This window comes from Macaca thibetana, chromosome 2, assembly GCF_024542745.1.
Source record: "Macaca thibetana thibetana isolate TM-01 chromosome 2, ASM2454274v1, whole genome shotgun sequence".
In the NCBI taxonomy this organism is placed as follows: domain Eukaryota; kingdom Metazoa; phylum Chordata; class Mammalia; order Primates; family Cercopithecidae; genus Macaca; species Macaca thibetana.
Genome location: NC_065579.1, coordinates 123,386,317 through 123,412,705, shown reverse-complemented (window position 1 = coordinate 123,412,705; position 26,389 = coordinate 123,386,317). Strand labels below are relative to the sequence as shown.

The 26,389-nt window shown below is 37.6% G+C and overlaps 3 protein-coding genes across 9 annotated transcripts in view; 2 read left to right on the top strand and 1 right to left on the bottom strand.

Moving 5' to 3' along the window:
• The window catches only part of TMF1 (TATA element modulatory factor 1), a 32,463-nt gene extending 15,945 nt beyond the window's left edge, over positions 1-16,518 (top strand). For both annotated transcript variants that reach the window (XM_050781281.1, XM_050781280.1), the window contains exons 9-17: positions 1,448-1,540; positions 2,859-3,015; positions 6,539-6,731; positions 8,053-8,122; positions 8,356-8,448; positions 10,220-10,321; positions 10,605-10,757; positions 12,126-12,251; positions 12,972-16,518. In XM_050781281.1, the coding sequence (XP_050637238.1) occupies positions 1,448-1,540; positions 2,859-3,015; positions 6,539-6,731; positions 8,053-8,122; positions 8,356-8,448; positions 10,220-10,321; positions 10,605-10,757; positions 12,126-12,251; positions 12,972-13,115 (1,131 nt within the window). In that variant the 3' untranslated portion in view covers positions 13,116-16,518. The remainder of the gene's footprint in view (positions 1-1,447; positions 1,541-2,858; positions 3,016-6,538; positions 6,732-8,052; positions 8,123-8,355; positions 8,449-10,219; positions 10,322-10,604; positions 10,758-12,125; positions 12,252-12,971) is intronic.
• Positions 1-26,389, bottom strand: part of ARL6IP5 (ADP ribosylation factor like GTPase 6 interacting protein 5) — an 808,776-nt gene that overhangs the window by 69,597 nt on the left and 712,790 nt on the right. The window lies entirely within an intron of this gene.
• Positions 22,621-26,389, top strand: part of EOGT (EGF domain specific O-linked N-acetylglucosamine transferase) — a 40,696-nt gene continuing 36,927 nt past the window's right edge. For 3 of the 5 annotated variants that reach the window (XM_050781297.1, XM_050781296.1, XM_050781293.1), the window contains exons 1-3: positions 22,621-22,702; positions 23,460-23,744; positions 24,266-24,321. The gene's annotated coding sequence lies outside the window, so the exon portion shown is untranslated. Of the gene's footprint in view, positions 22,703-22,993; positions 23,745-24,265; positions 24,322-26,389 lie in introns of those variants that run through there. The other 2 variants (XM_050781294.1, XM_050781295.1) reach the window with 2 other exon arrangements.

The following is a 26,389-nucleotide window of genomic DNA, read 5'->3' as shown; positions in this document are numbered from 1 at the left end:
GTTTCTATTGGCAAAATGCAAGAAAATATATGTATCTATATATTTACATGTTCTGTATACATACACATTCACTTATATACCTATTTCTATCTCCTACATCCTTTTTACATAAATGACAGTTTATTATTCACACTGTTTTATAACTTGTTTTATTTTCTTAGTAAAATATCCTGATGATCTCTAGTAAAACATAGAGGTTTTTGAAAAATCTCTTTTTGCAGTTTTATAATATTTCATTAGGTAAAGGATTTTCAGCTCTTTCTTATTGATGGATTATACACCTATTTCTGTCTCCTACATCCTTTTTACATAAGTGATAGTTTATTATTTATACTGTTTTATAACTTGTTTTATTTACTTAATAAAATATCCTGATGATCACTCTAGTAAACATAGAGGTTTTTAAAAAATATCTTTTTACAGTTTTAAAATAGTTTATTAGGTGAAGTATTTTCAGCTATTACTTATTGATTGATATTTGGGTTATTTTCAGTATTTTGCTATTATAAGTCATGCTATGGTCCATATATCCTTTGTGTTTCTGCTACTCTATTACTGAGATAGATAAAATATCAGTAATTTAAATTTGAAATACATTAGAATAATGGTACAGAAAAATTGTCGGAATGGGAGATAGAGCATATATGAGTTACCATCCATGAATCTATCACTTTTTACAAGTACTGTCAGTTTTATGTATTAGTGTTTTATTCTATTTCCATATATGTATTTTTCATAATTGATGTCTTACATATTATTTTATAGTTTTTCCATGTAATGGTAAATTAGAAATTTTTTTACGTTTTATACATTTATTGTAATTTTTAATGGTTATATTCATGTTGTATCAACATTTGCAAATATAGATTACTAGTGATGGAGATTTAGAATATTTCCAACTTTGTTTTTGCTAGCCTATTTAATACTGTAGGGAATATCCCTGTGTATTTACATATCTGCTTTCTTAGAGTAAATTCCCAAGACTAGGATGGCCAGATGAAAGGATATGAGAAGTTTGATGATTCTTTAAACATGTTATAATGTTTTCCAAAAAGGCTATGGTAGTTTATAATGTATGCTCCTGCATATGAGTGGAGCACCTAGCTTTTATAACCCATATAGCACCTATCACTTTCTGTCTGATGTGGCAAATATTTATGGATGCATTGTCTTTTCTCCAATATTGTATGGTAATGGCTGTGCCTTATATATATTTGTTTGTGTTTCTTTGCCTTAACAGAGTGCTTTTCTAAGTAAGCACTGAATATACATACAGTTTTGGAATTGCTTGATCAATGAGAGGTGTGATAATCATATTAAAAGTTCACTGGAGAGTATGAAATATTATACATGAACAATGTCGACACAACACAAAATGTGTAGTTAGCGGGAAGTTATAGATAATACTATACCATTGTTTGTGAATGTATTGTTTCTCCTCCTACAGGTGGGGGACCTTAGGCTTGCATTGCAGCGTACAGAACAAGCAGCTGCCAGAAAGGAGGATTATTTACGCCATGAGATCAGTGAACTTCAGCAGGTACTGTCACAGTTTTCCGAAACACAAATCCAAGAAGTATGTGTTTTTCTAGAAATAAAATAATTACTCAGCGGGATAATGTTCATGGAATTGAGAGGATTACTATCACACTTAGCATTTGCTGTATTTTTGGGGCTTGTGTGAATAAATCAGAATGGGCACCTTAAAAATATATACAAGGAAATTCCTTATTTTGTTTTATAGAAAATAATGTTATGATAGAGGCTGAGGCGGGTGGATCACCCGAGGTCAGGAGTTCAAGACCAGCCTGGCCAACATGGTGAACCCTCATCTCTACTAAAAATACAAAAATTAGCAGGGCATGGTGGTGCATTCCTGTAATTCCAGCTACTCTGGAGGCTGAGGCAGGAGAATCGCTTGAACCCAGGAGGCAGAGGGTGCAGTGAGCCAAGATCATGGCATTGTACTCCAGCCTGGGCAACAGAGCAAGACTCTGTCTCAAAATAAATAAATAAAATAAATAAATAAATAAATAAGTGCTTCTTCAAAAAACATTTCTAAGTTAGTCTTCAATTATCTAAAGGTTAAAAAAGAGTTCATCCAAACCTCTCAGTAGTTGCCTCCTCATCCAAATATTTCTAACTGTTTTTAAAAACAGAAACCTAAATTATATTTCCTCTCCTTTTTCCTGTGCATGTTGTAAATCACTGAAAATTAACAGAGGCATAGAAACCGGGAACTATTACCTGTCCCACAGTAACCAAAGCCTGACAATCACTAATAAGCCATTACAAATGGAAAAGCAATACTGAATATATATAACAGGCATGAGCCACCATGCCTGGCCAAAGAAGCACTTACTAAGATACTGTATTACACAGTCTAACTCTATTGGAAGGATCGAACAGTTAGAAAAATAATTAAGGGCTGGGCATGGTGGCTCATGCCTGTAATCCCAGTGCTTTGGGAGGCTGAAGCAGTCAGATTGCCTGAGCTCAGGAGTTTGAGGCCAGCCTGAGCAACATGATGAAACCTTGTCTCTACAAAAAAATACAAAAATTAGGCGGGCGTGGTGGCGTGTACCTGTAGTCCAAGCTACTTGGGAGGCTGAGGTGGGAGGATCGCTTGAGCCTAGGAGGTTGAGGCTACAGTGAACCAAGATTGTGCCACTGCACTCCAGCCTGCGTGACAGAGCAAGACCCCGTCTCTAAAATTAATAATAATAATTATTAAAAAGCAAATAATTTTCTCTTGGAAAAATAATTTTCCAGGAACTTCTCATAAAGTTTAGGTTTGCTAGTGTTTTTAATGTTTTTATTGCTGTCATTGGTAATGACTTGAGAATTTCATGATTCAGAGACTCCAGGAAGCAGAGAATCGAAACCAGGAACTGAGTCAAAGTGTTTCATCAACCACAAGACCATTGCTTCGACAAATAGAAAATTTGCAGGCAACCCTGGGATCCCAGACATCGTCGTGGGAGAAATTAGAGAAGAATCTTTCTGATAGGCTTGGTAACTGCTTTAGTTTTTATGCTCGATGCAGAAGCCCTTCCATCTTGTTTATAGAATTAGAATAATGGTATGAAATTGAAATTTGTTTGATCTGATAGTTACATTTTGTATCTAATATGTAGATTTTTATGTTTTCTCTTTTTCTACATGTATTTTTAATACCTTTATTATGTCTGTTTCAAACCATTTTTTCCCATTACACAATGTTATCAGATACTGGCTAAAGTACTTCCATGTCAGTCTTTCATTCATTTTTTTTTTTTTTTTTTTTTTGAGACGGAGTCTCCCTGTGTCGCCCAGGCTGGAGTACAGTGGCACGATCTCGGCTCACTGCAAGCTCTGCCTCCCAGGTTCACACAATTCTCCTGCCTCAGCCTCCCAAATAGATGGGACTACAGGCATCTGCCACCACACCTGGCTAATTTTTTGTATTTTTAGTAGACTGCTGCACTCGATTTTTTTCTTGTCCATTGCTAAATCTGACCCCTTTGAAGCTTGTCTGCCATAGTATAGGAGGTAGAGATCAGATCTGATTCTCATCACTGGTAGAATTCCAAGAGTGAAAATAGGTCTAAGGAGAGTCAAGATCGACCCTAGAAGAGAGATACTAGGGAGTCTTAAGATTCCATATTCTGGCAGGGCGCGGTGGCTCATACCTGTAATCCCAGCACTTTGGGAGGCCAAGGCGGGCGGATCACTTGAGGCCAGGAGTTCAAGACCAGCCTGGCCAACGTGATGAGACCCCGTCTCTACCAAAAATACAAAAATTAGCCAGGTGTCATGGCGCACGCCTGTAATCTCAGCTATTTGGGAGGCTGAGGCAAAGAATCACTTGAACCTGGGAAGCAGAGGCTGCAGTGAGTTGAGATCACACCACTGCACTCCAGCCTGGGTGACAAAGTGAAACTCCATCTCAAAAAAAAAAAGATTCCATATTCTGCTTCTTTACAGTCATGCCCCAGGTTGCCCTTCTGTGATGTTAATAAAAAGAAAAGTATTGTTCTAAAATGTTTCCCTTCAAGCACAGACAGGTAGTGTATGTATATTATAGGTATCCCAGAAGCTAGCAAATTCATGAAAAATTCATGTATGCCTTCTATGCCTGACACTAACTGTAATTTGAGAAATCACAGTGTAGTGATAAAATCAGACCTGAATATGAGTCAGGAGACAGGGACTCAGTGTGTTTTGTTTTGAATCATTCAGCAAAACAGTGTGGAACAAGTCACTTACATTGTTCCAACTTTCTCTGTGCTATTCCTTGTGAATCAGAAGGGGTGAATTAGATTAGTGACTTTCAAATGGTATTCAGTGGACTGTTAGATACCTTTGGGGCTGCTGTCATGGTGAGAGGGAAGCCTGATAAATAAGAGGCTGGGCTTCTCTGGCTGCTTTAATGAAAATAGGGCCTACTTTGTCTATCTTTTTTTATTGGAGTTCCATGAAAGATTTGGTCTAGCAAAAGATTCATCTACTTAAAAAAAAAAAATGTACTGAACTAGATAAACCTTCATATATATTTAAATTTATAGGTATAAATGTTAGGTCTGCCATTTATCTCTGACAGCTTTTGAGACCAATGTGATATGAAATATGAGACATCTGAAAATGATACCTTTTGAAATAAATATTTAGCAATAAATGAATGCTAGAAACTGGTACTTTTGTGGTTTTTAGACTGAAGTCTGCATGCCCTCAGCAATGTGTGGTATTGTGCTAGCATATAGGCAAAGCCACAGGACAAACATAACCAAGGAGTGCTATTAAAAAGACCATAGATATGCTGTGGAGCGGAGTGTAAAATGTAAAATAGAGGTATTACTAGCTCTACTTTGGTGGAGAAAAAATATGATAATTCTTACCTAGGTTAAATCTCAGAATCTTACCAATTGCTCTTTTTTTAATTGAAATTTTTTATTGATATAATATAGATTCATGTGCAGTTATAAGAAATGATACAGAAAGGTCCTTTGTACACATTGCCTAATATCTCCAAGCATTAAAATTTTATAAAATTAACGTATAATATCACAACCATGGTATCGACATTGATACAATCCACTGATTTTATTGAGATTTGCAAAGTTTTATTGGTACTCATTTGTGTGTATGTATGTGTGTGTGTGTATTAAGTTCTGTACAACTTTACCACATATCCATTACCATAGTCAAGATATTGAACAGTTCCAACACTATTGAGTCCTTCCTGTTAGCTTTTTTTTCTTTTTTTCTAAGCTGAAGATAATCACTCTTAATGTTACCCTTTTGGAAACACACCTACCACTCTCTCAACCCTTCCTCCCTTGTCCCAAAACTCTGGCAATCACTCATCTGTCCTCCATTTCTAAAATTCTGTCATTTCAAAAATGTTACATAAATAAAATTATACAGTGTATGACATTTTGGGATTGGCTTTTTTCACTCAGTGTAATTCCCAGGAAGAGGTTAACACAGTTGTTTTTGTATCAGTAGTTCAGTCTTTTTATTGCTGAGTGTTATTCCATAGTATGTACCACGTTTATTTAACCATTCACTACACAAAGGACGTCCAGGCTGATTCCAGGCTCTGGCTATTACAGATAAAGCTACTGTGAATATTCACATACAGGTTTTAGTGTGAACCTAAGTTTTCATTTCTCTGGATAAATGCCCAAGTGTGCGATTGCCAAGTCATGTTTAGTGTTTTTAAGAAAATGCCAAACTGTTTCAAAGTGACTGTATAAGAGTAGTCTAGTTTCTTCACATCCTTGCCAACATTTTATGTTGTCCCTGTTTTTTCTTTTAGTTACTCAGATAGCATGTAGTCATATCTCATTATGATTTTAATTTGTATTTCCCTAATGGCTAATGTTATTGAACATCATTTTGTGTCCTTATTTTCCATTTATATATGCTCTGTGGTGAAATTTCGATGTCTTTTACCCATTTTCTAACTGGATTGTTATATATTCCTGATACTAGTCCTAGATATATGGTTTGTATTTATTTGCTCTCACTCTGTAGCTTGCCTTTTCATCCTCTTTACATAGATTTAAAAGTTGAAAATTTTGAGGAAGTTTGTCAGTTTTTCTTTCTATGGCTCTTGCTTTTTGTATCAAATCTGCCTTGCTGTAGATCCTGAAGACTTTCTCCTCTGTTTTTTCCTTAAAGTTTTATAATTTTATGTTTTACATTTAAGTCTATGATCCATTTTGAGTTAATTTTCATGAATGATGTGATGTGTAGGCTTTTTGTTTTTTCGTATATAGATGTCCAGTTGCTCCAGGATCATTTGTTGATCCACTACTCTTTTAATGCATGACTCCATTTTGAAATTAAAATACTTTTGGAAAAGAATGATAAAGCAAATATAAGTTAAGATTGGTTCATTGGTCTCAGTAGACAGTCCTGCCTTAGGCAATAAATAGTTATCAGTTTTAAGTGTGGCTACTTGCATCATTAAATGTTTGAAATCAGAATTGACTTGGTAGTTTGGTCTCTGGGCTATATGTGTATGTGATTTTTCTTTCTGTCCTATAATCAGGTGAATCCCAGACCTTGCTGGCAGCAGCAGTTGAAAGAGAACGTGCAGCTACAGAAGAACTTCTTGCTAACAAAATTCAGATGTCTTCCATGGAGTCACAGAATTCTCTCTTAAGACAGGAAAACAGTAGATTTCAAGCCCAGCTAGAATCAGAGAAAAATAGGCTATGTAAGCTGGAGGATGAGAACAATAGGTGAGCATGGTTTCTGAGTGATATTTGTGGTAGTTCCATGACATCCTAAAGCACTTTTTTAAAGTATGTTGTTGGGCCGGGTGCAGTGGCTCACGCCTGTAATCCCAGCACTTTGGGAGGCCAAGGTGGGCAGATCACTTGAGGTCAGGAGGTGGAGACCAGCCTGGCCAACATGGTGAAACCTAAAAATAAAATTTGCCAGTTGTGGTGGCGTGTGCCTGTAATCCCAGCAACTTGGAGGCTGAGGCATGAAATCGCTTACACTCGGGAGGTGGAAGTTGCAGTGAGCCGAGATCCTGCCACTGCACTCCAGCCTGGGTGACAGAGTGAGACTCGGTCTCAAAAAATAAATAAATAAATAAAATTAAATAACTAAATAAACAAAGTATGTTGTTGGCTTTTAGCTTCAGAGTACCAAGAACTAAAAGTAATCAGCTACTTGGGAGGCTGAGGCAGGAGAATCGCTGGAACCTGGGAGGCGGAGGTTGCAGTAAGCAGAGATTGCACCATTGCACCCCAGCCTGGGCAGCAGAGCGAGACTCCGTCTCCAAAAAAAAAAAAAAATGTAACAGGATATTATATATTACAGCAAGAAGTTAGTACTGGGCTTCATTGAATGTCATATAGGTTGTTGAGATTGTGTGACATGTTTTGTATTTATTTATTTTTCCAGGGAAAGGATTTGTACCTTTAATCAGATTTTTTAAAGGGGCCTGTAACACCACAAAATAGTTTTGAGACTACTCTTCGGAGTTACTTTTATATTACAAGGGTTTTAGTAGCATAATTTAAGTCTTTTCTAAATAAATTTCTGGGTTCTTGGAAACCATGGGCTATAAAATCCATCCATCTGAGATTATATTAAGGTAATGGTTAGTATTTTTTACCCTCTGTGTTCTTCCTTGGAAATTTTACTTTTTAAAAAAGTAGTCAAGTAAAAATGATTTCTAAAGTAAAATGTCTGAACTTTTATAAACATTTTCATAGAACTCCCTAATAGGCTTTGTGGAATCTGAGCATATTATAGGATGATGATACTCAAAATTATTTTTATAAAGTCTCTTTTTAAATGAAATCTTAACCCAGAGCACCAATAAATAAAATGCACAAAAGTGGAGCTTTTTCAGTTGTGGTTTGGTTTCTGAGTGAAACTCAGATGGGATCTGGAATACACTGTTGGAAAATCACTGATGTCAAGCTGGAAATAAAAATGATTTCTCAATATGTAGCTGGAGTTAATAAAGTACTGAGTTTTTAATAGTCTATACTGTCATCTTTTTCATTTTCTGTTTTTTTTTTTTAATTCTCTCTTGTTTAATAGGTACCAGGTTGAATTAGAAAACCTAAAAGATGAATATGTAAGAACACTTGAAGAGACAAGGAAAGAAAAGGTATTTCTCTTCGTGATCACTAACCTCTTAGGGCTTACATTAGAGAATGGTTGGGGATGGCAGCAAACTAATGAGACAACAAGATGAAATGGGTGATGCCACTGCTTTTGGAACTTAGTCTTTAGTAGTAAAACAAATATGAGTTTATACTTTATGCTTCTAACTTTGAGACTGACTTATCATGGTGTGAATTACTGTCACAGAAATTGTCTAACTTTATCTCTCTCCATTAGACACTGTTGAATAGTCAGTTAGAAATGGAAAGAATGAAAGTTGAACAAGAAAGGAAGAAAGCCATTTTTACTCAAGAAGCAATAAAAGAAAAGGTATTGAATTTTGTTTTTGTTTGTTGTGTAACCATTTAGTAGATGCTGTGATTAATCATTGCTTTTTAATTGTAGCTATGCTTTATAACAAGCTTGTCCAGCCTGTGGCCCTGGTTGGCATGTGGCCCAGGATGATTTTGAATGAAGCCCAACACAAATTCATAAACTTTCTTAAATCATCATGAGATTTTTTTTTCATGATTTTTTTTTTTATTTTTTATTTCATCAGCTATTGTTAGTGTATTTTATGTGTGGCCCAAGACAATTCTTGTTCTTCAAATGAGGCCCAGGGAACCAAAAGATTGGACATCCCTGCTTTATAAGTATCATTTTTTTAATGTCTAAAATCAATATAGTGATGAATTCTAGTATTATAATCAGTGTCCTGCTCAGAGTGGACCCAAAGTAATTTTGAGTTTATCCAAAGAGATCTATGATTTCTAGGACTTGAAATATAAAACCTCTTGCCCTTTTTTTAAAATGAATTTAATTGCCTGTCACTGAAACCAGTGCACCTCATTTGGTCTATAGGCACTTAAGGAGTAAATCTGGCTTGTTTTCTTTCTGGTTAATGAGGGTAATTTTTCTGAAATGAGTTTTCTGAGGCTGGGCATGGTGACTCACATCTGTAATCCCAGCACTTTGAGAGGCTGAGGTGGGTGGATCACTTGAGGCCAAGAATTCAAGACCAGCTGGCCAACATGGTGAAACCCCGTCTCTACTAAAAATACAAAAATTAGCTAGGCATGGTGGCGTGTGCCTGTAATCCCAGCTACTCAGGAGGCAGAGGTGGGAGAATTGCTTGAACCCGGGAGGCGGAGGCTGCAGTGAGCTGAGATCGCATTACTGCACTCCAGCCTGGGCAACAGAGCGAGACTCTTTCTCAAAAAAATATGTATATATATAAAATAAAATGAATTTTCCGTATTGAAAGAATTACCATGTACTTGGAGTTAGCATAATATATTTAAACTGCTGACAGGTAAATTTAAATTACCTATTGAATTTATTTGGAGTTTTAAAAATACATTAAAAATAAAATGGATAAGCCAGAAGTTTTATGGTTTGTAACACTCATTAGAAATTTTATGTTAAAAAAATAGGTTTAATTGATAGTATATTGTACAATATGAAACTTAACAGAAACATTCTCATTCCATTATAAAACCCAACAAATTACATTGTTGTAATAAATGGGTCCTGTGATGATCCAACCAAGTCTATCTACGGTTTTAATTAGTAAATATTGTACTTCTTTTTTTTTTTGAGACTGAGTTTTACTCTTGTTGCCCAGACTGGAGTGCAATGGTGCTATCTTGGCTCACCACAACCTCCACCTCCCGGGTTCAAGCTATTCTTGTGCCTCAGCCTCCCAAGTAGCTGGGATTACAGGCATGCATCACCACGCCCAGCTAATTTTGTATTTTTAGTAGAGATGGGGTTTTTCCATGTTGATCAGGTTGGTCTTGAACTCCCAACCTCAGGTGATCCACCCTCCTTGGCCTCCCAAAGTGCTGGGATAACAGGCATGGGCCACCACGCCTGGCCAAATACTATCTTTCTGATAAGACTTCAGAAGCCATTTTATGGGGAAATTAGAATGAATCTTAAAAAAATTTTTTTTTCTTCTTTTGATTGTATTGAATTCCTTTGTAGTGTGGCTTTTTTAAAAGACTGAATCTTTGTTCTCGTTAACCCTGGGAAATGTGCTTGCTTTCTCTGCTTATCTCTTTGCTCTTTAATCTGAACAGAATTTTTTTTACTCCCTAAGGAACGCAAGCCATTTTCTGTTTCTAGCACTCCCACCATGTCACGCTCAAGTTCAATAAGTGGTGTTGATATGGCAGGACTACAGACATCTTTTCTGTCTCAGGTGATGTTTTATTTTTTATATGTGCTTAGTTCTTAGGATAATAATAAAGGAAATATGCAAATGGCAATATTGTCTGTCATCATGACCTTGCCATTCTGTAGGCAATTCATCTGAATACTTGTGGAGGAGTGCTAATTGTAGTGAGAGGAAATACATGAATGATTTTCTGCCTTTGAGAAGACATTTAAAGCAAAAATTGACAGAACCATTTTTGTTAGAACCTGGTAATGGAAGACAAGCTATAATAACTGAGTAACTGTGTAAACTTTCTTAATTAACATAGGATGAATCTCATGATCACTCATTTGGACCAATGTCTGTATCAGCAAATGGAAGCAATCTTTATGATGCTGTAAGGATGGGAGCAGGATCAAGCATTATTGAAAACCTACAGTCTCAGCTAAAGCTCAGGGAAGGGGAAATTACTCATTTACAGGTATTGGAAAAATTAAATTTGCTATAGAAGTAAATGAAGTTTTGAGTCCCAATAAATAGCACCCTTCATTGCCATCTGAATTCTGAGCAAATTGAGAAACAAGATGACGTAGTGGCATGTGAAGCCCAAAATGTATCACATATATCAGTGATAAAGGCTAAAAAGAGAAATTAGCTAAGGATAACAGCCAACTGAACCTGCTGATTGCCAGAATTAGGCAGTTTTGAGTGATCTGTCACAGGAAATACTGGGCTGGAGCAGGCCTCCCGTGTGTTACAACCTGCCTACATAAGACATAAGCATCTAGGAGCAGAGAATGCCTCCTCCTTTCAAGCAGCTGTTTCCCAACAGAATAAAGGGAAGTTGCTGAGCTGTGAATGCCTGTTCTATTCAGATTTACCTCTTAGATAAGTTGTGCCAACTACCCCGGGAAGGAAGGGATAAAGGGATGAGATGTTCGAACTGTAACACACTGTACATGGGAGGAAACAACAGGAGTTGTTGAGGGAGCATCCTTCCATCTTACCTTTTTGGCTTTTAAAAAACTTTATGCAGTCAGAAATGTTAAAATGTTTTACAGGTTGAGCTTCCCAGGTCAGAAATCTGAAATGCCCCCAAATCCAAAACTTTGAGTGCTGACATGCTGCTCAAAGGAAGTGCTCAAATGAGCATTTTGGATTTCCAGATTTGGGATGCTCAACCAGTAAGTACATAATACAATTATTCCATTATCTGAAAAAGAAAAAGAAATTTGAAACATTCCTGGTCTCAAGCATTTTGAATCAGGATACCTTTTTTTCAGTGTTAAACACAATACACTCAGAAGTAGGTAAAAATTCAACTCCCATTATATACTTTCAGTTATATGAAAATATTACTCTATTAAAGAACTTGAATTGGCAAAAAGTAGATCAGACTAATCTTAATCCCAGATGTTTGTATAACCAGTACGCTATACAGGGACTTAATAAATTTCTTTGGTAGTGATGAAAGCTTCTGTCAATACAACCTACACAGGTGGGGCTACATTAAAGTATGTTTTTATTTCTCTGGGTTCTTGTAGTAATTTAGAATAACTGAAATATATGTCATTTCCTTAGATTAGAAAAATATACGGTTGAATATTTTCAAACAAAAAGTTGGATTTTCTTCTTTATCTCTGTTGCATAGTAAATCTTATAAATGGTATATCTCTCAGGAAAGTTGGCACCCTTTTTCTGCCACTGTTCCCTTAAGAAAGAGCTAGCTCAAGGTTGTATGTTGACATATCTATTTCAAAAAAAAAACCCCATTAAATATTTTTATATTAGTGGGAATATTAAAAAAGATATGTTTTGATTTAAACTATTTTGTGGTAATGCTTCTCAGCTAGAAATTGGCAATCTAGAAAAAACTCGATCAATAATGGCTGAAGAACTAGTTAAATTAACAAATCAAAATGATGAACTTGAAGAGAAGGTGAAGGAGATACCCAAACTTAGAACTCAGCTAAGAGTAAGTATTCTTCACCTAAGGATGAGTCTAAGATATTTTAGTTCATTTACATTAAATCTCATGTTTTTAGTTTATAGTATGTGTTAGTGATTTCTTTGAAAATTAAAGAGTATTAATATTTGAGCAAAGAACTTTAAAAATGAATCTTTTATCTTGCTTGTGTCTTTACATATTCAAAGTAATTTTCACAATCACATTTAGTCCCAGTATAGGAAAAGAACTAGATTTGGCTACGCTTCATTTATAACATTGAACTTTGTATGATCTTGGTAATATTCTATTGATTGATGTTATATGTATCATCACAATTGTCTTATCTGGATGTTAGAAGACACTGTTAAGCCATAAGTGAGAATATGTTTTCTTTTGATCTTTCCTGTGGGCTAAATGCCAGGTAATACTTACACCACCACGGAACAAAGAGACTAAATTTTATATCAGATGTGCTTACATTAATGGGAGAGAACTCATAAATGGGAAGAACTATAGATTTAGTGAAGAGAGGGGGTAAAATTGATAGCCTTCTAGCTTGTTTTTTTTCTTTAATTCCTTTTTTTGCTATTTAGTTCAACATTGAAGTGTGAGTTTAATTTTTAAAAGAGATGAGTATATACTTTTATTTAAATTGTAGTGTTTTCATTGTTGACTCCTATGGCAATATAAACATTAAAGATGTTTTGTGTAGTTATTTTAAAAATTGTAAACAAATACATTTTGCAGGATTTGGATCAAAGATACAACACTATTCTGCAGATGTATGGAGAAAAAGCAGAAGAGGCGGAAGAACTTCGATTAGATCTCGAAGATGTAAAAAATATGTATAAAACTCAAATAGATGAACTTTTAAGACAAAGGCTCAGTTAACTTGTGAAAATTGAATTCCCGTCAAACTGAATGTAAACATTTAATATCTAAACATTTAATGTGGACTTCCAATAAATTCTTTTATAGAATTAGAAAATGGGATTTACTGTAGAGCATAAAAATTTTTTTTAAATTGTTTTACACTATATAGTAATATTTACAATTAAATTATTTTGTGCAATATTTGAACTTTATTTTTGAAACTATTCTTTAAAGATTTATTTTTTAAAGCATTCATTTTTTTTTCCCTTGAATAGCACAGAGATTTATTACTTTATCCTCATATCAATATGGCTAGGGAAGAAGAGTGGTGTTCATATATGTATTATAGATATACAACTAGTTGTATCTATAATTTGTAAGTGTTTATATATATATTAAGAACATTTAAAGAGTAATGTTAACATACTGAAACTTTGAAATCTTTCACATTTAAATTTTCAACATATCTTAATTACTACTCATGAAAATGTACATTGTGTTAAAGTAAAAAATTATTACATCTATGGTCATTAAATTTTAAACTAATTTTTTTTCCCTTTAAAAGTAAGAGTAACACTGACACTGTCTGAAATTTAAAGAGTGAATGATTTAAACTTAAAAATAAAATTTTGGTCTGAAATTTTATTTCACCCAGCTTTCACAATTAAGTCTGTATAAAATGTGGTACCTTTTGGTACCTATCCAGAGAAACCTGTACATATTCAATGTTATCTAGATGTGATTGGATAATGGAGAAAATTTATAATGATTTTGCAGTGGCATCAATAACATTTAAATGATTTTGAAGAAGTATTATTTTACTACCCTATAAAACGAATCGAAAATAATAAAGTTCTTAACATAATTTGCTCTTTAAAAATTACCTGTTCATATTTTGTAAACCCATATTTTTAGCACATTAAAAATGAATGTTTGATATTACAGAATATTCATAACAAAATGGAAAAATTATAGGAATTAACTTAAATTTGACATTTTATAATTCTGTGTGATTTATCATTTTATTTTTTCTTGAAATTTCAAACACAAGGAAGGCATGGAATAGCTTTTAAAAATAGCTATGCTTTCTTCCAAGTGTTATTTTATTCAAAAAGGTAACCAGGCTGTGTTTTAAACCTGTGAAATATTTTGATGCATTTTATTACTGAAAGTTATTTAACTGCCTTTACTTGCACATAAAAACTCTCATTTACGGCTGGGTGTCGTGGCTCACGCCTGTAATCCCAGCACTTTGGGAGGCCAAAGCGGGCGGATCACCTGATGTCAGGAGTTCAAGACCAGCATGACCAACAGTTTGGTGAAACCCCATCTCTACTAAAAATACAAAAATTATCCTGGCGTGGTGGTGTGAGCCTGTGATCCTAGCTACTCGGGAGGCTGAGGCAGGAGAATTGCTTGAACCTGGGAGGTGGAGGTTGCAATGAGCCAAGATTACGCCACTGCACTCCAGCCTGGGCGACAGAGCAAGACTCCGTCTCAAAAAAAAAAGAAAAGAAAACTCATTTTTTAGATAAAATTAAAACACTGGTACTTCAGAGTATGAATACAAGGAAGACATCTTGAAGAATTTGGAGTTTTTCAGGGCAATTCAAATGACCTCATTTTTGTTCTTTTTGTATTCCAGACAGTGTTTCTGTCATTGGATCTCTGATTTGTAGCATTAATAAATATTCTTTCAGTGTGAGCCAGATTCATAAAATTAATTGTCTTCATTTTAGTGGTAAAAAGCAGTCTAATAGCTTTTTGTCAGCATGATTTTTTTTTTTTTTTTGGTAATATTCAAGGGCAGAATGACAGGACAGATAAGCAATAAGAAATGTATAGAATTAGAAAATACAGCAGTTCCCTCTTACCCATGGGACATATGTTCCAAGACCCCCAATGAATGTCTGAAACCATGGATAGTATAGAACCCTCTATACACTGTTTTTTCCTAAACATATACGCCTATGATAAAGTTCTATTTATAAATTAGGGACAGCAAGAGATAAACAATAACAAAATAGAACAGTTATAAAAATTCACTGTAATAAAAGTTATGTAAATGTGATTTCTCTGTCTCTTTCTCTCAAAATATCTTATTGTACTGTACTGACCTGTAATCAGACTGTGGTTGACCATGAGTAACTGAAACCACAGAAAGCAAAGTTGTGGATAAGGGGAGAGTATGAAACTTAAGTTACAAAATTCTGTGAAGCATTTGAAACTAGACGTTTCGGAATTATGAAGTAGTCCCTTTAAAGTATCCACTAGTAGAAAAAACTTCATTTGCAGAGAAAAAAGTGCAATAAAACTCTTTCCTAAACCTTTCAATTTTATAATATTAAACATTCTTTTTTAAATCCTTATTAACATTAATAAGATCAATTCACTGAAAATTTTCAAGTGTTTTCCATTGTATTTTAAAATGACAAACAGCTGTTTAAGTTTCTGGCTACATATTACCATGTATTACTCTTTATCTACAAATAAATAGCTGATACTCACACTGATCATATTTTGATTGTTATACACTCGGATCTCTCAATACTTCTGTAAGTTAAAGTGAACTTAAATAGTTTCTTGAAAAACTCCAGTAGGTGGCAGAATACCTATTGAATATTCATTGCTATACTTTGCTGTTTGTCATTAAAACATCTCTACCCATATTCTTGCAAAATAATATTTATATTTTAATAGATAGGAAAATGATTTGCAATTAGATGTTTCCACTCTTGAAAGAAAAAAGCTGCAAATAACATTTTCAATAATGTAAAAAGTGAGTAAACAGAGGGAAGGTTGTGTGGTGATTTATAGACAATTAAGCACAGACTGTAGATGTCCTTCCAATTCTTGGGAGGCTAAATTGAGTCTACCATTTCTTACATTTCTTTTACCTCTTTTTTGGGAATTGCCAGTTGTACAGTGTTTAGCATGTGGAATGTACCAAATATATCTATGTTGTGACTTAAGACATTCTAAATGTGGATAACTTCTGACCTAGGAAACATAAAGTTTGCAGTGAAGTAAGTGAAAAGAATGTTCAAGAAATTTTTTTTCGCCATCTCTTCAGTTGGCATTTATTGAGAGTTTTATTTGAATGCTTATTAAAAGTATATGATTTATAGTATTTAGAAAATAGAAGAAAAAAGAAAAGTGTAGATGTTTTATCTTGTTTTAATACTGTATGTTTAGTACATATACATTTATGTTGTAGTGTATCATAATTTTTCATTTTCATTAAAGTGAATCAAAATTTCCCTATTCTAGGTCCATTTTAAACCATGAAAACTTTTATCACATATTTTGTAAAGGGCTAAAAGTATGATTTAAACTACAGATTGACATAATATTTTAATTCTAAATGAAAGATAATGTAAATAAGCATGGATCTGATTGAATAAAGATTTTAAAATAGTAATAGTGTATTTCATTTTTAACAAAATGTATAGTGGTCAATAGTAATGAGTGAGGGAATCAATACTGTTTTATGAAAATATAACTTGTTTACATTTGAGATTAATATTTTAAGAAAATGAAGATAAGCCCCAATTTTCTGTAAGTTATATTATTAGTATTAAGTGTAGTTTTTTTTTTTTTTTTTTTTTGGACAGAGTCTCACTCTGTTGCCTGGGCTGGAGTGCAATAGCATAATCTCGGCTTACTGCAACCTCCACCTCCCAAGTTCAAGTGATCCTCCTGCCTTAGCCTCCCAGGTAGCTGGGTTTACAGGTGCACACCAGCACATCCGGCTAATTTTTGTATTTTTAGTAGAGATGTGTTTCACCATGTTGGCCAGGCTGGTTTCGAACTCCTGACCTCAAGTGACCTGCCCACCTTGGCCTCCCAAAGTGCTGGGATTACAGGCATGAGCTACTGCACCTGGCCCAAAGTACAGTTTTTCTGATGAAGATATGTTTTCAGAAAACAGTTATAAGAATTTATTTATAACTTGCTGGTAACTACTGTAAGGATAATTTGTGTCCATTTTTAATCTTAAACAGTATCAAGACATTCTTCTAAAAGTCTTCTTATGTTTCTGTATTCAAGTAATAACAGTTAAAATAAGTTATCCTCTATTTCTGAGTTCATATTGCTTGGATTAAGCTCTGTAACCTTTAAAGTACTTTTAATCTGTTGCCTTTATACGTATGCATTTTACCTTGTAGCAAATTAAGACCTTTTTGTAAGATAGACTGGAAATTAAATGTGTTTCTTCTTAGTACTTAAATACCTTTTCTCAAAACAAAAAACTCAAAATGCTTCAGTAATTCACAAATATGGTAAAGAGAATTTACTCGTAGAACTGTCTGGAATTCCCGCACTGCCCTACTCCCAAGTAGGCTAAATTTAATATTTAGAATCGCAAATAATATTAAACAAGAAGGTAATGGTAGGTTTTTCTGTTTGTTTAATATTAAACATTCTTATTGCTTCTACAGGTATGGGCACAGCATGGTAGATAGAGGTATTCCTTCCATTTTTATAAAATGCCATGCCAATTTGTCTCTTTTAAAATTACAGTCTTAATTTTTTAAAATATATGTTGTTCAAAAATCTGTGGTCAGGTTGGTAATAGGAAATATAGTCTTTTCTTCTTTTTTCTTCTTTTGGGAAACATAGTCTTATTTTGTTCCAAGCACTGTGTAAGGAATTCAGTAATGTAAGATTATAATCCCATAATCATTGTTCTGAAATCCACAAAGCTCTAAAAACCACATATATTTTAATACATTTGCTGTTAAATCTACTTTGGTGGTAAAGCCTACACTGCAGTGACATAGGGCTATGTATAGTCTTTAACTCATTTGGTGTGAATACTCATACATTTTGCTGCAGAAATATTGTGTGAGATTATGGGGTACTCACCCAGGACTCAATGGTGGTATTAAGTTAAACGATGGGCATATCTTTTCTATTTTTTAAAGTTCAGGCACACACAGGGACCCAAGGATTTTGGAAAAGGAGGTGTGTACCCAGACTTTATCATCAAGTCAACCTTTTAAAGTGGATGCTATTATCACCCCCATTTTTAAAAATAAAGATTAATTGCTCAAGGTCATATGGCAAGTAAGTGGCAAAGCTGGGATTCCAATTTGTGCAGTTTGGCTCCAGAGTCCATGTTTTGAATTATTAACTATATGGTGCTACTTTTCCTACTGCTTTTCTGTAAAATCATAAGCATATAGATCAGTTATAGCAAAAATTTATTCATTAAAAATGTCAACACCTTTTAATGGTGGTCTAACAGTTGGATATATCAGAGAACCAGTATACTATATTCTGCTGATATTGTTATCAATTTACTCATTGTAATTTGTTGGATTTGTCTCAATTTTTTTAAGCAATGCATTCTTCCATCTCTCTCTTTTTCTTCTTGCAATTTCGATGGAGTTTCTTATTTGTAGAAAAATCTAGGTCATTTGTCCTGTAGAGTTTCCCTCCATCTGGATGTTAATTTCTTACCTTTTGTTAGTGTGTTCTGCCTCCTGTGTTTAAATCTAAAGGCAATTATTTTTCAACAAAAATACTTCATTAGGTGGAAGTATATTCTTCCAGCAGGAGACAGATAATGTCCCATGGTTTTTCAGTTGTGATAAATAAATCATTGATGATCACTTCTTAAATCTATTAGTTCACAGAGCTTGTGGAGTGGTATTGTCATTTCTTTTTCATTTAGTAGTTGGAATGTTTCGAAAAAAAAATTTACTTCAGTTATTTTGTTACTTGCATCATAATTCATATAGGAAAGACAGTATAAATATTCCTGATTCTTTCCCTTTGTTTACCAGTTTTCAGAATAAGAGGTGGTTTCCTTCTATCATTAAAAATGAACGGTGATACCTTTTTGGCTTGCATGTTTGGTTGACTGGTTGTGTCTGATGTAATTATTTAAATTTATCTGTCCTTCATCCAATTAGTTACCTTTATTTATGCTTTAAATTATCCTATCTTTGACTGGTAGGAAGGTTTTCAAGGTGGCTCCTGAGTCCTTTTGATATGACCCTAATAGCCTTTTGATTGCTTTGCTGCTTCCTGGTGTAAGATATTGCAGGCTTATCTTGCACATTTCCTGCTCCAGACCCAAGATCATCCATTGTTCTAGAGTCAGTGTTTCTTTTAATGGGAAATGGTTTATAAAGATCACAGTGTGAGCGCAAGGGGGTGCTTCTTTCTACTGGGTAGCTTGTCTCTAGGCCTTTCCAATGGAGCATGTAGGAGAGATGTGTTTTTAAAGATTAACCATACTGTTAATCATACTGAGGCCTCTAAATGAAATTCAGAACTACAGGATGTTCATACAGCCTGATTAAGCTTTCATATCTCTATCTCATGTCAAAAATTTCAGCTTCAAAGGTACCATCATAATTACTTCAACTTGGTGTATCCCACAATACCAATATTGCCACCAACAATTTGGTTACAGAATGCAGTCTACAAGAGTTTTTTTGTACTTTAGTCCTGAGACTACATCCCACTAAGTATATACAAATTAAGTTTTCAAGTCACTTGGGATAGCTCCTCCGGGTATATGCCACAATTGGAAAACATTTAGGTTCATTTAGTTTCATTTTACTTTCAAGGATTGCTTTTTAAAAATAGAATTTTGCTTTATAATGTAACATATTTACATGGCTCCAAAGTCATGTCTTCAGGCCAGGCATGGTGGCTCGTGCCTGTAATCTAAGCACTTTGGGAGGCCGAGGTGGGCGGATCACTTGAGGTCAGGAGTTCGAGACCAGCCTGGCCAATACGGTGAAACTCCATCTCTACTAAAAATACAAATATTCCTCAGGCATGATGGCACATGCCTGTAATCACAGTTATTCAGGAGTCTAAGGCAGGAGAATTGCTTGAACCCTGGAGACGGAGGTTGCAGTGAGCCAAGATTGCACCATTGTACTCTAGCCTGGGCAAAAGAATGAGACTCTCTCTGTCTGACACACACAAATAAACAAAAACCAAAAAACAAAGTTATGTCTTCTTTGTTCCTTATACCCCTCCTCTTCCCTCCTTGCCCATATAGTCATTTTAAATGTTCATCTACTTGTAAAATAATAATTAGTAAACATATGTGTATACACATGTATACATACATTTTCCTCTTATAAAAATGGTATTTACATATTACATATTCTTTTCCCACTCAATATCCTGTAGTGTATAGAGATATTTCTCAATTCCTTTTTATGCATGCATAGTTTTACACTATGGATAAACCATAGTTTATTCAACCAACCTTCTATCAGTAGCCATTTAAATTTTATGTCAACTCAAAGAAAATTTAAATTCTAACATTGATATTTTGGAGAGAAATTCTATTTGAGAATGGCTGTTGCAGTAAGAGAGACTCAATCTCATGTTCAAGTCTGTCATATCTGGTTTCCTGTAAGTCTGAATGACCACTCAATATGTAGCTGTTTAAAATAGCACCATGTAGCTAGGCATGGTGACTCACACCTGTAATCCCAGCACTTTAGGAGACTGAGACTGGAAAATCACTTGAGGCCAGGAGTTGGAAGTAAGTGCTAAGAACACAGCAAGAACCTGTTTCTACAAATAATAATAATAAAATAGTACTATGCACACGTCATACTAATTTGAACCTTTTTGTATGTGATAAAAACAGGATGGTAGCAAGCAGGCTGAGGCAGCTTTTTTCTTTTTTTTAGACAGGGTCTCACTGTGGCCCAGGCTAGAGTGCAGTGTCTCAATCATGGCTCACTGCAGCCTCAACCTCAGTGGGCTCAAACGATCCTCCTGGGTAGCTGGAACTACTGGCATGAGCCACAGTGCCTGGCTTGAGGAAGTATTTTAAAAAATTACTGTCCTTATTAGTGTGGGATGGGTGAAGTATGCAAAGTATAAAATAATAGAGCAGTAATTCTGTTATAGGAAAGGGGTCCCGATCCAGACCCCAAGAGAGGGTTCTTGGATCTCGAGCAAGAAAGAATTCAGGGCAAAATGAAAGCAAGTTTATTAAGAAAGTATAGGAATAAAAGAATGGCTACTCCATAGACAAAGCAGCCCTGAGGGCTGCTGGTTGCCCATTTTTATGGTTATTGCTTGATGATACGCTAAATGGGTGGATTATTGATGCCTCCCCTTTTAAGACCATATAGGGTAACTTCCTGACACTGCCATGGCATTCGTAAACTGTCATGGCGCTGATGGGAGTGTAGTAGTGAGGACTACCAGAGGTCTCTTTCATGGCCATCTTGGTTTCGGTGGGATTTAGCCGGCTTCTTTACTGCAATCTGTTTTATCAACAAGGTTTTTATGACCTGTATCTTGTGCTGACCTCCTATCTCATCCTGTGACTTAGAATGCCTTAACAGTCTGGGAATGCAGCCCAGTAGGTTTCAACCTCATTTTACTCAGCTCCTATTTAAGATGGTGTTGCTCTGGTTCACATACCTCTGACAGTTCCCTTAGAGGCAAAATCTTTTTAATAAAAAGAATAAATAAATACTGTAAAGTGCTTTAGAATAATGTTTGGCACATGTTAACCACCACATATGTTTTTGCTGTTATTATCTGAAAAAAAATCCAGATAAGATTCCTAATTTAGCAAGTAACTAATGGAACTTGTAATAATTCTTAAACAACATTACTTTAAAAAATTACGTAAAAAGCATGTAAGCCTTTGGAAACAAACTTGTTTCCTTATGATATTACTTAACTTCTGGTGACTTGATGCATTTGAGCATGTTTATTTTGAAGGCATCACCTTCATATAATCAGTTCAACTTTAGTCATTAATGATCAACTCTACTGTGCTGCAGATGGAATAGTAGGCCTGGGGGAGTTTAGAGGAAAAGACAATGGGGGAATGGGAGTTCAAATAATTATAAATAACCAGTAATAAAGTAAATTAACAAAACCATAAAAATTAAACTCCACAGAGTAGTACTTGAACTTGATGCGTTTACAGATAGGTAAAACTATACTGCTTTTAAAATGTGTGTTGGCTCCAAAGTATCCTCACCATCACAAAGTGTATTCGGTGAACAATGTTCAGTCCTGAAATGTGGAAGTTAGGGGGGCAATTTCTGCCTGAAATAAGACAAAAGTAAAAATCCGCCACAGTGCAAGCAGAAGAGTCAGGTTTTCTACCCACCAGGCCCTAATATCCTCTGAGCGCTTTAACGCTCTCGCTCAAGAAGGCGCAGGCTGCTGCGATGGACATGGGCGTCCGGCTCCGGCACGTGCCGCGGGTCTTTCCGGCCCTGGTGAGGGAGCTGGCGGACTCGCGCCAACCTTCGCGGAAGAGCGCCACGAAAGGCAGATGGTTCCCTCACTTTGAGCACCTCCCTGCCGCGCTCTCCGGGTCCAGGCCGCTAGCCGGATTGAAGCCGCTCCGCGCGTCGGACCCCGTGCCCTGCCCTCCGGGGTGTCGTCCGGTCCTGCCTCTGCGGGGCCCGAGCCCGCCCACGGCGCCGGCTGGCCAAGGTGTCCCAGCTGCTCCTTGGCGCCCCCTGGCCCAGCTCCGGCGCCCGAGGTTTCCGGTGAGCGGCAGTAGCCGGTTATGACGACTCCCTCCTCTGCAACAGCCGCAGTCTCCTCCGCCTCCTCCTCGATAGTCACGGCTGCAGCGGCTCCAGGTGGGACTCGCCCGCAGTCTGCAGAGCCTTCCCCCGCTCTCCTTCCCGCCGCGGCCGCGCTCTGCGCCGCTCCTGCCCCGGGTGGTTCCAGCTCCCGGCGCGGCTTCCCGGAGGGCTATAGCCTGCGCACGTACTCAGCCCGCGCCTTCCCATTCCCTGCGGGCTGGGAGGCGGGCGTCGGAAGCCGATCCTGGCCCTCCCCGGCCCCGGGCGCACTGCCCCTTCCCTGCGTCCGGAGCGCAGGCGGGCCCCGGGCCCTAGCCGCGTTGACCAGGTTTCCAGCCGGGGCGGAGCCGCTCCCTGGGGCCCCTCCCAGGCGCGCTGGGGACCCGGGGCGCCGCGGTGCAGGGTGGCCGGCGGCCCCGGGAGATCTCCACCCCCAAAGCAGCCCCTGGCAGCACCTACGGTCCAGAACCCCAGCGCGTCGTCTCAGCCGCGGCGGGGCGCTCGCCGCTGACCCCTCAGCCCTGGGCCGGGACTGACGTTCAAGCGGACAGCTGGGCTCTCGGGCAGCCGAGCACTTCCTGAGCCCTGCCTGGCACCCGCCGAGAGACTTTTTGGCTCAAGTGGGGGCCAGCCGTTGAGGAGTCATTCGGAGTCTCACGTCTTGAACTTTGCATTTGCCCACTGCCTTCTTTAAACTTTTCCAAGCTTTGTCTCTCTGCAACATTGCCCCATTTCGCCCACTGTGTCAGCCCCAGGTTTTGCCTCCTATCCATCATCTTTCAGATGTTTCCCTTTTTTCCTCCCTCATTAGGCCTGTGGAAATCAAATCAAGGGTTTCTGGAGTGGAGTGAGTCCAGCTGCTTTGAGCTGAAGGAAAAGTAGCCTGGCCACCAAAGCGTCCCTGTGCTGGAGGACTGCAGCCACCCATCCCCGCGGGCCTTGCAGGAGGACTGACACCAGGAAGGCTTTGTACCAGGCCCGGCAGCCACCCCCACCCGCCTTATGCAAGTGGGTACATGCCGTCGCCAGAAGCCAGCTTTCTGATCTGCGTCTTTAGATTTTTTCCATCGCCTGAGCGTTACTTCTCAACTGATCGGTGAGTTTAGTGATGGCCAGAGCTCACTGGAGGACAATGGACTTGGATAACAAGGGTCAGGGCTGGGTCATAACAATGACTTTATTACCGGGAAGGACAATTCAAAAAATAGGAAGGCCTGGGAACCCTCAGGCATGCCACTCTAGGTGGGTAGCACTGTGATTCAGCCAACGGGGATTACTGCTGTGAGAATGGGACAGTTGTTTGCTCCTGAGAATGTTTGATCCATTAACTATCCTGTTGGCCAGTTCCAGTGGATGCCTGTAGAAAGTGGGCCACCTCCTCCTGTTCCCCATTGGAATCTGGTCAGAGTTGCTGTGTTGGGGGTGGTGCCTGTGAACTCGGTTAGCAGTGTGGTATTCATTAAGGAAAAGAAAGCGCACCACCGGCCAGGCCCTCTGGCTGAGGGTTATCCCGTTACATTATTTTCTTTCTTAATATTTCCTTTAATTCACAACATCACCTGAATGATCAAGTTTACTTTAGCATCCTTTTAAGGTAATATGTTTCATTTCTGACAGGTTTTAGAGACCTGAAACATCACAGAAGCTTCTGAGTGGTTCTGAGGATTCAAGAGGTAAATATTTTTATTTTAAGTAGAGTCATTGTTACTATGAATATGTGTTTTTAAATTTTTATAACACTACTGTCAACTCATTCTTGGGTAAAAGCCCCAAGTGAAAATATTATTATAATTCAGATCAGATTTACAGCAGATAACACCATACTCTTGAGGGTTGCCAAAGTGAAAATCTGTAGTACTTAACTACTCCAGGGGGGAAAAATGGGGGAAAATGGATTTCTTCTGGGTGTCCCCACTGTTCACTTAGAATTCCATGGCCTTGGAACTTGAGGTTTGATGGAACATAGCAGTCAATTTCCATTTTTCTTTCTTTCTTTCTTTTTTTTTTTTTGAGACAGGGTCTCCCTGGCATTGCCCAGGCTGGAGTGCAGTGGCGAGATCACTACTCACTGCAGCCTTGACTTCCCAGGCTAAAGCGATCCTCTCGCTTCAGCTGGGACTACAGCTGATTTTTTGTATTCTTAGCAGAGACCGGGTTTCACCATGTTGCCCAGGCTGATCTCAAACTCAGGGAGTCAAGCAGCTTATCTGCCAGTCTCGGCCTCTCAAAGTGCTGCTATTTCAGGGATGAGCCACCGCATTGGGCCTGCAGTCTGTTTCTAAAGGCTCCATCTTCACAGCCCATAATCAATGAAGACTAATTTCAAAACATGGGTTTTCCGGCATGACCCAGGAAACAGCAGTCCTAGCTGATGAACATCCAATGTATATTAAGACTCTGTCATCCAGTGGAAAGACCACTTAAACAAAACAAAACAAAAAATAGAACAAAGAGCCCACTAAAGTGACCTGAGAATGGCAGGATCATTGTCTGGGATATATAGGAGAAATCTGGTCTAAGAGATTTAACACTTACTGGGTGAGTTAGAAGTGCAGTGAGGTTTGTGACCATTGTCAGTGTTCACAATGTAGAGGCGTGAAGGGAGAGTTTAAGGGCGCAGTCATTGACGCAGACTGCTTAATATCACTCCTGGAGTTTCTAAGTCTTAGCTATTATCATAGCTGATTATTATACCTACTAGCATGTAAGCTTCATAAGGGCAATGAGTTTAGTTCATGACTGCACCTTCTTTGCTGTATCCTGGGTTCAGAAGAGCTCCTGGAACATTGTTCTCACACCTTGATTGTGATTATAATTTTTTATTCAGCAGACACACACTTGTTTGGAGCCATCCCACTCCCTTTGCTCTCTCACCGATGCTTTTTCCCCTACTCATCATTCAGATCTCAGCTCCAATGTTATTTGGGCCCCTTTTCTGCCCCACATGGCTTTAAACAGTTACTTAATAAACACTTCCATAGCATTTAGTGTGTGCCAGATAGTTTTGAACACTTTACCAATAATTAACTCATTTAACTCACGACAGCTCTACAATGAAGGTTTATTATTATTTCCATTTTACAGATGAGGAATGCTTAGGTGCAGAAAGGTTAAGTAACTTGTTCAAGTCTTAACAGCTGGGAAGCTGCAGATTTGCGATTCAAATCCAGGTGGTTAAGCTTTAAAGGTTCAGGTTCTTAACCACCATGCTACGTTGTCTATCATATTGCTTTATTTTATTTCACGTATCACTAAACTGGATCCTCTCAAGCCCTTCCATAATTTTTTTAAGTTATAAAGTTTTTTTTTTTTTTTTTTTTTTTGAGACGGAGTCTCGCTCTGTCGCCCAGGCTGGAGTGCAGTGGCGCTATCTCGGCTCACTGCAAGCTCCGCCTCCCGGGTTTACGCCATTCTCCTGCCTCAGCCTCCCGAGTAGCTGGGACTACAGGCGCCCGCCACCTCGCCCGGCTAATTTTTTTGTATTTTTAGTAGAGACGGGGTTTCATTGTGTTAGCCAGGATGGTCTCGATCTCCTGACCTCGTGATCCGCCCGTCTCGGCCTCCCAAAGTGCTGGGATTACAGGCTTGAGCCACCGCGCCCGGCCATAAAGTTTTATTGGAACACAGCCTCATCCTTTCTTTTATAATAGACCATGGCTACTTTCTGGACAGAGGCATTGTGTAGTTGTCACAGAGATCTTATGTCTGGCAAAGCCAAAAATATTTACTGCTTCTCCTTTA